At 44.2% G+C, this 13,949-nt stretch overlaps 1 protein-coding gene across 2 annotated transcripts; it reads left to right on the plus strand.

Moving 5' to 3' along the window:
* Positions 1–6,078: 6,078 nt before the first annotated feature.
* Positions 6,079–13,530, plus strand: EDN1 (endothelin 1). 2 transcript variants are annotated; one of them, XM_049883890.1, is made up of 5 exons: positions 6,079–6,607; positions 8,221–8,386; positions 9,976–10,134; positions 10,278–10,391; positions 12,278–13,530. In XM_049883890.1, the coding sequence occupies exons 1-5, from the start codon at positions 6,544–6,546 to the stop codon at positions 12,378–12,380; spliced, it is 606 nt and encodes a 201-aa protein (XP_049739847.1). In that variant the 5' UTR covers positions 6,079–6,543; the 3' UTR covers positions 12,381–13,530. The 2 variants fall into 2 exon arrangements, with proteins under 2 accessions (XP_049739847.1, XP_049739839.1); XM_049883882.1 differs by having other exon boundaries at positions 6,080–6,607; positions 8,218–8,386.
* The last annotated feature ends 419 nt before the right edge of the window (positions 13,531–13,949 follow it).

Genomic DNA, 13,949 nt, shown 5'->3' on the forward strand with positions numbered 1-13,949 from the left:
ATAGGAAAGCAGTGATCATGTTTCTCTGGAACCTTCCCTCTGGAACCTATTCCATTTGCCACCCCATTCAGATATGTAGAAGGAAAGATTGTTTCGAATAACAACAGAAATTAGGTTTAATGAAGTGACTCCACTTTTTTCCCCCTGCATCAGAGTCCCTTTAGTTCCAGATGTCATGAATGGCATAACTTTAAAATTAAAGAGAAAAACATGGGGAGCTATGTGCTGGCTGTCACATTTTCCTGGTCCCTCTGATGCATGAAATGTTATTATTGCTCTCTCATTCCAATTTATCGGGGTGTGTGTGTGTGTGTGAAAGAGAGAGGGAGAGACAGTGACTACACCCTGAAATGACATTTAAATCAGGGTAGAGGGTGGAGAGTAAGATAAAGGACAACTGCAGAAACACTGAAGCCACAAGCCAAGAGCAAGCGTCAACTAGGTGCATTTGGATGTGAATCTTTTTTTCCCCCTGGGTTCTGGATGCCAGAATGTGTGTGAAAGAAACAAAGCAAGGTTTCTTTAAACACCTTGCACTGAGGTGCATCCATATGAAGTGGAATACTTGAAGGTTTTAATGTGAGATATTTGGAGGTTATTGTGATAGAAGGTAGAGGTCAGAGTGGGAGCTAAACTAGAGCTTAATACTTAACGTAATAAGGTATACGACCTAGCGGTGGATGGAGCATTGTTCCCAAGAGTGGAAAACATATGGGTGTTAGTAGATAAGTGAGAGCACATAGATGGTCATTTTTTATTTCTAATAGTTTAATAAACATACACAATTATATGTTTAGTCATCTAGTGCTGCTATAACAGAAATACCACAAGTGGATGACTTCAACAAAGAAAAGTTTATTCTCTCACAGGCCAGTAGGCTAGAAGTCCAGATTCGGGGCGCCGGCTCAAGGCGAAGGCATTCTCTCTCTGTCAGTTCTGGATGAAGGTCCTTGTCATCAGTCTTCCCTTGGTCTGGGAGCATCTCAGCACAGGAACCTCAGGTCCAAAGGATGTGCTCTGCTCCCAGAGCTGCTTTCTTGGTGGTATAAGGCCCCCATGTCTCTCCGCTCACTTCTCTCATTTATATCTCAAAAGAGATTGGCCCAAGACACTACCCAATCCTATAGACCTTGTCAGTACAAGCGCCACTAATGCATCTCATTTCATCATAGTGGTAGGATTCACAGCACATAGGGAAATCACATCGGAAGACAAAACGGCAGACAATCATACAAGGGAACCATGACCAAGCCAAGTTGACAGATATTTTGGGGGGACACAATTCAATCCATGTTCCCATGATTTCACATATAATATTTAACTTTATAAATATGTGTATTACTTAACTATACAAACTGTAACTTCATGTATCTGATTGCTGAGAATAGTGATATAATGTTTCCTTGAAATTATTCAAAGAAAAAAAATGAGTCAGTTGAACGGATAATATTAAGTAAAAATGTACAGGTGCCACACAAATATGGCAAAAATTGGGAAGAAGGTTTATGAATGACTGAGGTTTGGGAAAGGCTAGGTTAAAGAATTAGACATGTTCTTAGGGTTGCTATGAGTCAGAATTGACTCGACGGCACCGGATTTTTTCTGGGTTTTTTAAAATTTTATTTTATTGTGGTGAAATACATATAATAAAAAAGTTGGTCTTCTTGGCTGTTTTCAGTGACATTAATTATACTCACCATGTTGTGTCCAAAAATGTTACTTCACCCCAAACAGAAACTCAGTACCCCTTCGGCTGTAGCTCCCATTCCGTTCTCCCCCAGCCCCATGAACACGTTTTTGTCTCTACGAATTTGCCTATGCTAGATATTTTATATAGGTAGGATCATACAATATCTGTCCTTTTGTGCCTGACTTATTTCACTCAGCATAATGTTTTCTAGGTTCATCCACGTCATAGCATGTATTAGCATTTCATTTCTCTTTATGGCCGAGTAATATTCATTGTATGGCTATACCACATTTGGTTTATCTGTTCATCTGTCGATGGACAACTGTATTGTTTCCACATTTGGGCTGTTGTGAATAATGATGCAGTGAACACTGGCGTACACATCTCTGTTTGAGTCCCTGTTTTTAAGGCTCTTGAGGATATACTAAGAATGGAATTTCTGGGTCACATAAAGAGCCCTGGTGGTGCAATGGTTAAGCGCTCAGCTGCTAAGCGAAAGTTCAGAAGTTAAAACTTACCAGTGATTCCGTGGGAAAAAAGACCTGGTGATCTGCCTCTGTAAAGATTACAAACTAGGAAACACTATGGGACAGTTCTACTCTGTCCTATAGGGTTGCTCTGAGTCAGAACCAACTCAATGGCACACAACAAGATGGTAATTCTATGTTTAACTTTTTGAGGAACCACCAAATTGTTTTCCACAGTGGCTGCACCATTTCACAACCCCACCAGCGATGCACAAGGGTTCCAATTTCTCCACATCCTCTTCAATACTTGTTAGTTTCCATTTTTCTGTTAATAGCCATCCTAGTGGGTGTGAGATTGTATCTCATTGTGGTTTCGATTTGCATTTCCCTAATGACTAAAGACCTTGAGTATCTTTTCATGTGCTTATTGGCCATTTGTATATCTCATTTGGAGAAATGTCTATTCAAGCCCTGTGCCCATTTTTTAATTGGGTTGTTTGTCTTTTTGTTGCTGAGTTTAGACATGCCCTTTTAAACTAAATGCTTGCTACCTGTTATTGTACTATGGATGAAAGTGTAAAGGAAATAAAGCAGCATACGTTATATGTTTTTAAAATGCACTGGATGAATCTATCCTGACCATGACTATATTTCCTGTGCTTAATCAACCATTAGTTTTTGGACTGTAGGAGAAGCTGTGTTTGTGCATGACTAGCGGGGGTGTGTAATGTGTCATGGGCGTGATGACTATAGTACACAGTCTTTCTCAACAGGCCTATGCAAAGTAGACATGTGAAATAGTCCACGATATATGAAAGAACCAGTTTTAAGTTGCGTGGTTAGCTTCACCTTGCCTACCATAAGCTAGTTCCCCATTCCTTGGGCTGTTGTCAAGCAACCTAACGGCTGTCCATTGTCCATCCACTAAGCCAAATGCAACGTCTCACATCAAATTTACTGGCTTGGCAAAGTTGCAAATTTTATTACGCAAAAGTTGAGAAAGAGCAAAGCTGGGGAGTGCTAAAAATGGTACATTTTGCTACTGTGTGGTATCTGTTTTGGGGGCCCAGGGTGTTTTATTTATAGCTATCTATAGCAAGAGTTACAGAAAGAAATACACAGAAAAATAGTCTTACCAAACAGTTTCCACTATCCAAGTGCAACATCAAAAGCAAGACCAGCAAACTGTCCTACTGGGGAACAAAGCCATCTTCTTTCCCTCTTCTCTCACTTCACTTCCCTTTCCTCTCTGAAGGTGACTGTGGCTGCAAAATGCCTTTACCCTCCCGGTTCCTTGAGGGGACCCCCACGCTTATGCCTTTGCCCAGTTCCTATAACCTCCTCCTTTTCTGCCTCCATTCCTAGCCATTTCTTAAGTGGAGGAGGGGTGGGAGTACATAGCTAGTAAAACTGGTTTGTTGGGGTTCTGCCCCCTCCTTGATTCTTTGGCAAATTTCTTGCTGTGCAGCTAGCTGCCTGTCCCTGCCTCAGCTGCCTCTGTGGGCTTGAGCAGGGCTTTCCTTTCCTCCAACAGAAGGAGAAGAAGCTCTTATTAGAGTAGAAGTGGACTGAGAAGGCAGATACCACTGCCCCCACCGGACACACACACAGACACAAAGACGAGAAATGGAAGTACATGCAGACATGCACACCAGTCTTGGAAACTCAGGATGCAAAGTGGTGGTGGTGAGATTGTGCTTGTAATGATGGGACTCTCCCAGATCTGAAATCCTATGAATTAATTTTAACAGAGCCCCAAAAGGCAGGGAAGGGAGGCTGAAGGGTGAGGCTAGATTGTTGTATTTATCATTCAAATACATTCACTGGATGACACAGCCAGAGAGGAGAGGAGAGAGGAGGTGGGAAGGTGCCTGGGCAGTTTCATTTTGCTTCACTTTTCCCCCTGACTGTTGGGTGATGTGGGCACCTGCAGGGACACCTCACCAAGGTGGTGGGGGGCCCTGCCCAGGATGACCTGGTCCGGGGGCAGTCGTTTCCGGGGAGGAGCTGAGGACAGACTGGCCCTGGCTGTTGCCAGTGTTTTGTCAAAGTTGCTAGGATGTTAAAAAAAAAAAAAAAGTTGGGACGGTGGAGATTCCTGCCAAGACACATTGCCCAGGCCTCCTCTCCCCTCTAGGGCACAGTTTGGCTCCTGGGACTGTGACATCAATTCTCCTTTCCTCTCCCCGTGGTCTGCTGGGGGGAGGGAGGTCAGGAGACTGGTCCCAGCTGAGGCGGGCACAGCTGGTTTCCGGGTCGGCGCCGCCTGGTCCTAGGGGGAGCTGTGTCCTCCCTGAGCCTCAGGGCTGGGCTGAGGTAAAGGCACCGAGGAGGAGGCAGAGGGTAATCTGCACGTGGCGTCATCTGCACGTGGATGTGGGAGGGAGGGTTCCTGGAGCCTGGGCCCCATCCCTAGCTCTTGCAACAGGGGCTGTTTAGGGGACAGATCCCACTGTGGGATGACACTGCCACTGTTACTGTTCCCTGCACTGAATTTCAGGAAGGTTCAAGGGGGGCCCGAGTGTGTCCAGGTCCGCAACATCAGTCTTGGCATAAATTCTATCCCTTCACTTGCAGAGGAGAAGGATGGTGGAAATGGTTCTTTGAGACCCCAGCTCTGTTGCCAAGTCTTAAAAATGGGTCCACATTTGAATCCCACCCTCTGAAAAAACGGGAGTAAAACAAGATGAGGAGGAAGTGCCTATTTGATGGTGGCCTTAGGGGAAGACTCATCTTTTTCCTGTAAATGGAAGACACTCTGAATTTATCCTGTAGGACTCTGGATAAAAGTGGCCTGAATTCCTGATACTGAGTCTTACTCAACGCAATATGAGAACTTCGGTGCAGCACGTAAATTCTGGAAGCCTCAGTTTTCTCACCTGAAAAATGGGACTAATTGGAAAAAAAAGAAAAAAACTACAGTTCACTTTATATATTTCAGCTTGTTTCCACCTCTGCAGTAACTGCCCTGTGACTCTCGCAGGGGGTATCTCAAGGCTAAACAGACAGGAAATTGCTTTGAAAATGTAAACACATTATTAAATGGGAGGTATTATCTGATCCCCTTATTCAGCACCGGCATTTCCTCCTTCCCAACACCACCCGTCTTGCATATCACGTAAACCTGCAGGAGAACACCCTCTCTGCCCTAACTGAAGAAGCCCAAGGAAAAAAGACCTAGACAAATGTCCCTGTGTAAACGGAATATTCTGAGGTCCACCCCCTCGCCTCTGTTAGGAGCCTTTCCCTAGCCTCCCTTTGTCCTCTCCACAGGTGGCGTTTCCTTCTGTCACTGAGAAGACAAGGCCCCTGTAGCTCTTGGTCTCCCCCTGGTGTTCCTCTCCTGACATTACTCCAGATGGAGGTCCTGTTGGTGGGGCTGCCAGGGAAGGGTGGGCCCGGAAAGGAGCTTATGGGGGTTTCTCTTCAGTAATACTGAAACGACGGTGCATGTACGGCTGAACGGCTGGAATTTTTTTTTCTTTATTTAGCTCCCTTTTCTTGCCAATCCCTCACAGATCTTATTCACCGTGGACGCAATGAACTTCAGCAAAAAAGATTTGGGGGAGGGGGCTTGAATTAAAAGTATGTTGATCTGCCAAAATAATTTGACCCAGGGTAGGGAGGAATAGAGACCGTTCTCGTGTTTGACCAAGAGTAAGAAACCGGAGCGACATAAAAGGAAAATGAAGGGAACAACAATTAAAAAAAAAAAAAAAAAAAAGAATTCCCTGCACACAACAATACAATCTATTTAAACTGTACCTCATACTTTTCATACCAATGGTATGACTTTTTTCTGGAGTCCCTCTTCTGGTTCTTGAACTCTGGGGCTGGCAGCTTGCAAAGGGGAAGCAGACTCAAGTACTGCACGGGCAGGTTTTCCAAAGGTCTCTAATGGGTATTTTCTTTTTCTTAGCCCTGCCCCTGAATTGTCAGACGGCGTCTGCCTCTGAAGTTAGCAGTGATTTCCTTTAGAGCCTGGCCTTATCTCCGGCTGCACGTTGCCTGTTGGTGACTAATAACACAATAACATTGTCTGGGGCTGGAATAAAGTTGGAGCTGTTTACCCCCACTCTATAGGGGTTCAATATAAAAAGCCGGCGGAGAGCTGTCCAAGTCAGACGCGCTTCTGCAGCGGCGCTGGGGCTGGAGCTGCGAGAGTCCCGAGTCTCCGCGCTGTCCCCGCACGCCACCGCGGCGCGTGTCCTCAGACTGCTCCGCCGCCCTCTCTCTTGGCAGAAGCCTCGTTTTCTCGCCATTTGACTACAAGCTAACTTTGAGATCTGAACAACCAGAAGCACTTGGAGGGAACTGAAGTTGTTTTTTTGTTCCTTCTCCTTTGGGTTCGGTTTGCAGAGCAGGTTTTTGATCCCCTTTTTCAGAATGGATTATTTCCCCATAATCTTCTCTCTGCTGTTTGTGGCTTTCCAAGGAGCTCCAGAAACAGGTAGGCACGATGACCTGTAAATCTCTGAATGTTAATGTCTTTCTTACGCACCTTAAGGCTTTCCTTGCTTGTTTTTCCCCTTTCTGTTTATTACTGCAGCTCAGATATCAAAGTGTCTGGGAATTATTGCTCAAAGCTACCTGGTATTCTCATGGGAAAAATTAAAAATGTATCTATTGAATGCAGTTGCTTAGATTATATTAATGTATCACTTATTATGTAATAATAATATTATTATTATAGCCTAGGATATTTTCTTGACTTTTTATAACTCAAGAAGAATAAAGGCAAGATATGTTCTTTAAAAATCTATGTTTTCAACATACGTGTTCCTCCAGGTATATAGGATATATAGAAACATACCTTATTCAAACACTGCTCTAAGAGTGTGTGATTATGGAAAATATTTAAACATTTCAGCTTGAAGCCAAGGAATTTTGTCCAAGTCATTCAAGCTGTATACAAGCAGTAAAGTCACCTGCAGAATAGTCTGTTGAATAACCCCCACCCCAGGTGGTTTCTGGGTGAGAGCAGCTGTTTTCTTTAAATATTGTCATTATTGACTTTAGGTTTCTTTTGGCAGGTTTTTGGCACCCAAAGCCACGTGAATTCTATTCTCAGTTGTATTCACCTGTCTTGGGAGGGAAGCTAGGATACATCGGGCTACTCACAGATTAGATAGCATGTGTGCCTCTGCCTGGTTCCCCCTTTTGGGGTCAATGCACTTTTTTTGTCTTTTCATGACCCTGACTAAAGAGAAAGGATGTCAAGGGAATGAAAATCCTGGAATGTGTCTGATCATTTGAAATGTACAAAATTGGGCAGATAAGCTGTGAGGCTGAATTGTCAGTCAGAGAGTGGCCTGGAGACACGAGGCTTCAGTGGCAAGGGGAGGGAGCTGGTCCCACATGGAGCTGCTGCTCCAGGGGGTCTGGATTCACAATCCGGGGAGCTTTGACTGGGTCCTCTGAGCTGCTACTCAGCTTAACCTTCAGTCTGTGGTTTCCGTGGCATTTATTGCCTGAAATGACTGTTGTAGTGTTAATTTCTCTTTTTTCTCCAATCCTTTCCCCAATGCCCCTGCCCTCTACCTCCCTAATTTCAAGAGATGGGTATCATCTGGGTCCCTCCCACCCTAAGGTGCAAAGTGGCAGATGCTCACCTAAATAGAAAGGCATACCAAATGGGCAGGTGGCTCTCGAGCAAGGACTAGGGGGTGGGATTCACATATTTTTAGATTTTGGGTCACCAGCCAATTATAACCCACTGTGGTCCTACTAAGCACCATGTGGAGAGCCCAACTCCAATTTCCAACGTTTCCAAGAACTTTCTTAAAGGCAGCTTCAAGGGAGCTGATAAGTCCTTTCTCAGGTATTTGTCTCCCCTGCCTTTATATAATCTCCCTGAAGGCAGGTAAGCCGGTCGGGTAACGGCAAAGTCATGTTAAGAAGGTCCAATTTTACAGCCCTTTTCCCTCTGTGTTTCTTGCTGAAGGTAGGCTGTCTACTTCATCTGCATTCGTGGACTCTACAGGCTCTGGTGTAAATGCTGTGATCCGGTGTGTCTGGAAACCCCACTGACCTGCTCTTTCTGTCTCTCTCTCTCTCCAGCAGCTTTGGGCGCTGAGCTCAGCACGGGTGCTGAGAACGAAGGGGGCGGCCCCTCGCCCAGTGCGCCCTGGCGGCCCCGCCGGTCCAAGCGCTGCTCCTGCTCGTCCTTGATGGATAAGGAGTGTGTCTACTTCTGCCATCTCGACATCATCTGGATCAACACTCCCGAGTGAGTCTCTAGGGGGCATCGTAACTCTAATCATTCATCAGCTGGGCTCACAGGAGCTTGGAAGCCAGTTACTAGAGCCACTTTTCTGGAGAGCTTTTTTTTTTTGGTTTGCATTTGGAAGGTTGCAGTGCCCCTCCATTCCTGAAAATACCAGGACGGCTTGGTTTTCAGCAACAGAGGGGACAGTCTTCTGAGGCCTTTGGCTTCAGCCTGCTCATTACACCATAGGTGGACGGAGTGGAGGGCGCTGGGAGGCTGCTGCCTATTTCAGAGGAAAAACTTTAAGGCAGTGGGGGGTCTACGGGGAAAGTTCTCCCAGTGGGTTTGGATGCGTTTAGGGAATGAACTGCTGAGGTTATTTATATGTGGATTAGTTCAGTTTGTACTTCTCACGGGAGGGTATAGTCTTGAGAGGTAGAAGGGATTATGGAGCTATAATTCAATCATTTCACTTAGAGAAAAGCTAAAACCCAAACTGTTGGTCACTTGTGCGGGAGTGAGTTTGTGGCAGAGCTGGAACTAGAAGTTGGGCCTCCTCACTCCCTCTGCCTTCCCTTCAGAAAAGCCCATTTCAAGGTAGGAAAAGAAACACATTCCGTAGGTTTCCCTGCCACCGCAAGGAAAGTGGTTCTCATCCTTTCCCCTGCAAACTAGCTCATCTAAACAAGAACACGTTTATTGTGTCTACAATACCCCTGTGATGGCAAGGGATGACCCAAATCCAATCAAAATCAAATCAAACCAAACAAAAACAAAATGAGCCTAATATTCAGTAAGGAGATAATTCCAAGGAGAGGGTTTTATTTCTTAGGTGAGGATCAATAGGGACACATTAGAAATTACTGGAGAGCCTTCTGGCAAAAGAATTCCTTTATAAACATTAGCTATCGCTCAACTGCAGGATAGGAGCCCTGGTGGTGCAGTGGTTAAGTGCTCGGCTGCTAACCAAAAGGTCGGTGGTTCGAACCCACCAGCCGCTCCCCAGGAGAACGATGTGGTAGTCTGCTTCCATAAAGATTTACAGCCTTGGAAACCCTGTGGGGCAGTTCTACCCTGTCTTATAGGGTCGCTATGAGTCGGAATCGGCCTGATAGCACACAGCGACAACAACCTGCAGGAGAAAGGTATAAATATGAGTGTGAACCATGTACATGGTGTAGTGTCTGCTCCCGCCACGTCAGCATACACTTTTAACATTATCAATTTGAATTGAAATCCCCCGACCACCACCAAATAGCTGTTAACTGAATAGAACATTAGACAAGGTAGAAAATATGAAGCAGACACCAAAGCAGAGATGTCATAGTTTTGGACAAAAAGCAATGTTGTTGGTGTCAGGAAGAAACTGAACCTTGTTAATAGTTGAAATGCAATTGCATTGAATTAGAAAAACCGGTTTTCTCCTGGTTGGATAGACACACTCAGGGCTTGTGCCCCTGAGTGTGCCTAGCTTTGCTCCTAAGTTACCCTACTGAGCACTGTGTAGTGAGCTCCTGTGTTCCCAGTGGGATGAGTGTACCCCAGAGAACATGTCAGTTTGAAGACTATTAATTATGCTTGTATCTTTTGTTCCTCTCTTTTCATAATAGGCACATTGTTCCATATGGACTGGGAAGTCCTTCCAGGTCAAAGCGATCCTTAAAGGATTTATTTCCTACCAAGGCAGCAAACCCCAGAAATAGATGCCAATGTACTAGCCAAAGAGACAAGAAGTGCTGGAATTTCTGCGAAGCAGAAAAAGAACTCAGGTGAGTAGAAACACCTTAGCTTCTCAATCAGCCTCTCAATCTGCTTCGTCCTCTAATGCTGCCTTTGAGAGACATTGAGAGTACAGGTAAGTCGAAGATATCTCTGCTTCATTTTTTTTTTTTTCCTATGTATATTTTAACAGGGCCCAAGACACTATGGAGAAAGGCTGGAACAACCCCAAGAAAGGAAACGATTGTTCCAAGCTTGGAGGGAAGTGCATTCATCAGCGGCTGGTGGAAGGAAGAAAACTAAGAAGGTAAGAGACCCACAAGAACCACTACCTCAGTCACCAATGGCTAAAAGACTTCTCCCTCAGCCATTCTTGCCTTGATGGGGGAAAGGCTTAAAGACAATAAAAAAGACACTCTCCATATTCTGTAGATTAGAAAGAGCAGAGGAATCCTTCTCAACTATTTTCTTAGAGACCTTGAACATAAACTGCTGCCCGCTCCACACTTTGGTGACCTTAGCACGTCTGTCATCAGCCCACTCAATCTAAAGGTAGATTTTCCAAGCAAAATATATCCAGACATACTTCTGTCATTGGTTCCTACCCAAGTTTTGCCTCTCTGAGTCAATATACTTACCACTTACCCTGAGAAATTAAAAACCATTTCAGAGCAAGGTTTTTTTTTTTTTTTTTTTAAGTGTCATGTATAACCAAGTTCTTAGAAGTTGCAGTTATTCAGATGGCCAAAGGGAAATTAAGTCTTTAGGCAGGGTTGGTAAGATTTAGAACATGCCATTTGGGGGCACTTATTTTTTATTTTTAACAGGGAAATGTATTTGGTGGATAGCCACTGTCATTCCAACAAGCTTTCTGGTGTCCTAGTCAGTCACGGGAGCCCTGGTGGTTCAATGGTTAATAGCTTGGCTGCTAACCAAAAGGTTGGCAGCTCAAAGCCACCAGCCACTTCTTGAAAACGCTATGGGGCAGTTCTACTGTCCTATAGGGTCACTATGAGTTGGAATTGATTCAACAGTAACAGATTTGGTTTGGGGGTTTTTAGTCAGTCACAAGCTGGGGGCATAGAGGGATCTGGATCAAGTGACACCAAGAGTAGTTTTATGGTGATGAATGTTCCAAACCCTAAACATTTTGGAATTCACAAGATTGAGGAAGGAAACTTGTTTTCAGATCTGTCACATGTTCTATATTTCCCTATAATGGTCCTTGGAAACTTTGCCTAGAAATCCGGTGGCAAGAAGTTCTATGATCAAAATGTTGTGAGCGCAGGGCTGGCAGTCAGAGTTGTTTACTACTGATCGCGGGGCGGCCTTCAGCTGCCTGTGACTGACATCTGCCATTCCAGTTTCCACATGTATTGTCCAGGGCCAGTAACGCTTCCCCTGGACTTTTTTTCAGTGTATATATCAACTATTAAATCAGCACTCATGGTTCTTGCCTCTTTCCTTCACCTTCAAAAAGAAAAAAATAAGTGCACAAAAATTTTTAATTGCCACAAACACTTGCTTTGGGCCTATCCATATGCCTCCTCTCTTTTGCTCTTTCCAACTACGAAAAACCGAAAACCAAAGTCGTTGCCATTGAGTCAATTCCAACTCCTAGTGACCCTATAGGACAAAGTAGTAGAATTGCCCCAAGAGGTTTCTAAGGATCAGCTGGCGGATTTGAAGTGCTGATCTTGTGGTTAACTGCTGAGCTCTTAACCACTGTACCACCAGGGCTCCCCCTTTCCTTCTAAGGAACCTTCAATTCCTTCTATTACCCCCTGCCTCGTGTGATTAAGAAGATGCCCGTGACTGTCTGAAACCTATGCTGAGTTCCTCCTTACAGACTATCATGGTGGTGGCGGTTGGGATGGGACTACAGAAGAAAAGAAAACATCTTTGGCTAATTTTAAAATTGTATTTAATGTCCAATTCCCCTTACATATGACCACCTCCCTCCTCCCTTTTTTTTCACGTTCTGAGCAAACGAAACGGGCCAGGCTTTATTTTCACAGTGGTAATAGATACACTTGAGGTTTTATCAAAGGGTAGCGCACTGTTGCTGTCTGTGGTAAAAGATCAGGAACCAGATTTAGATTGGTTCGTGCCAGACTCTAATTTTAGAGGTTTCTTTTGCCAGGAGTGCTGTTTATTTCATAGCTTTTGTTTTCTCTTGTCTTGTTTTAATAGGTCGGAGGCCATCAGCAACAGCATCAAAACGTCTTTTCGGATCGCGAAGCTAAAAGCTGAGCTCTACAGAGAGAAGAAAGTGATGCACAACCGAACGCACTGACTACAGGCCTCTGGGGCCTGTCTGAAGACATCGCGAGATTAGAGACCACGGGGCCAAGGCTGCACTCTGGCTGCAGGGGCTGGGATCACAGCAAGGGCACCTCCCTGCTTAGACCTTGTCTTGTTCCAGGCCCGCCAAGGACTGACGTTGACATTCTTGTTCTAAACATTCCAAGAAAGGTTAAGGAGTCCCCCCAGTCTATCTTCGTTTGCTTCCATCAGTGGTAACTGCTTTTAGTCTGTCCTCCTTTAGTGATGACAGTGGACGACTCAGAGAGACAGAGTGCCATGTGCTTTAGGGTAGCATCCCCCGGGGGAGGGCAATGAGATTCCACACAGGGGTGGAGTTTCTGAAGTGGCCCCCCTGAAGGAAGTGTTTGTGTCTGACTCAGGCGTCTGGCGCATTTCAGGGAGCAACTCCAAATTTCCACGCAAAGATTTTCTACGGAATGCACAAATTGAAAACACTTGAAGGACAGATAACTCGAGTGGAAAAAAAAGATGAAAAAGACTCTGTTTTTTCATTCCTAAAAATGTAAAACGGAAAGAAACTGTTACTACTGTAAATCGGGATGTGTTTCATGGATACCAGTCTACCTCACCAGTATTGCACTCTGGCGGAAATATGTCACCACCTGGTTTTTTGCCTTTAATTATTGCCATCCCAAACTCTTCCCCCTCCTGCAATCCCCTCCCAGTAACCCCCATAGTGAATCCTAGCCTCATAAAAGTCTGGTCTAACGTGTCAGAGGTAGGTATAACATTTTCATGGTAACCTACTAACTCTAATCCATGAAAGGAAAATCATTGAATCAGGTGATCTCCTTCCCCTGACTTTTGGAAACGCAACGGTATAGGGTTGTTCATGAAAGACATAGAAAAGTAAATGCGGCTTATGCTTTCAATTAATAGAATTATTTTCCTTTATGTAACTGGCTAATGGAAGAGGCTGGATTAAATTTTGATGTAATTATTTTTTTATAGATATTTATATTCAAACAATTTATTCCTTTATATTTACCATGTTAAATATATGTCTGGGCAGGCCATATTGGTCCATGTATTTTTTTTAAATGTATTTCTGAATGAAATTGGAAAAAAAATGCTTTTTTTGCCTGTCAAGGTAATGACTTCAGAAAATAAATATTTTTCCCTACAGTACTGATGTTTTTTGGACTTCCTAAGGAGCGGGCTAAGGTGGTAAGAATTATGAAGGGAAATGATTAAAGATGGCTTCATGGAGAGCGGACGATGAAAGGGAAAATGGTCTAAGCTAATTAAAAAAGGAGCTTGATCTGTATCTTAAAAGTTGTTTTTAGATTGCATTAAGGTTAAAAAAACACAAAAACACGGCCTTAATACCTCCATCATCCCCTATATAACAGCTTCCTTCTTTTTCACCTGAAAACTATCCAGGGACTCCATCCATTTACTTCCTTAGGCTTTAAGCTGATGGTGTAGTGAGAGGTGCTTTCTCCATACTAATGGATTGAAGAAAGCAACAGAAAGACCCTCCCCCACAAATGTCCCTAATTAGACACAGTTCCACCCTAGAGTTGCTTTTAGAAAA

This window comes from Elephas maximus, chromosome 1, assembly GCF_024166365.1.
Source record: "Elephas maximus indicus isolate mEleMax1 chromosome 1, mEleMax1 primary haplotype, whole genome shotgun sequence".
Taxonomy (NCBI): domain Eukaryota; kingdom Metazoa; phylum Chordata; class Mammalia; order Proboscidea; family Elephantidae; genus Elephas; species Elephas maximus.

What these genes read in the sequence shown, in the direction of transcription:
- EDN1 (XM_049883882.1), top strand. Translation starts at nt 6,544, where the DNA reads ATGGATTATTTCCCCATAATCTTCTCTCTGCTGTTTGTGGCTTTCCAA. An exon ending in CCAAGGAGCTCCAGAAACAG is followed by an intron (nt 6,608 to 8,217) that starts GTAGGCACGATG and finishes CTCTCTCTCCAG; the next exon opens with CAGCTTTGGGCGCTGAGCTC. An exon ending in ATCTGGATCAACACTCCCGA is followed by an intron (nt 8,387 to 9,975) that starts GTGAGTCTCTAG and finishes TTTTCATAATAG; the next exon opens with GCACATTGTTCCATATGGAC.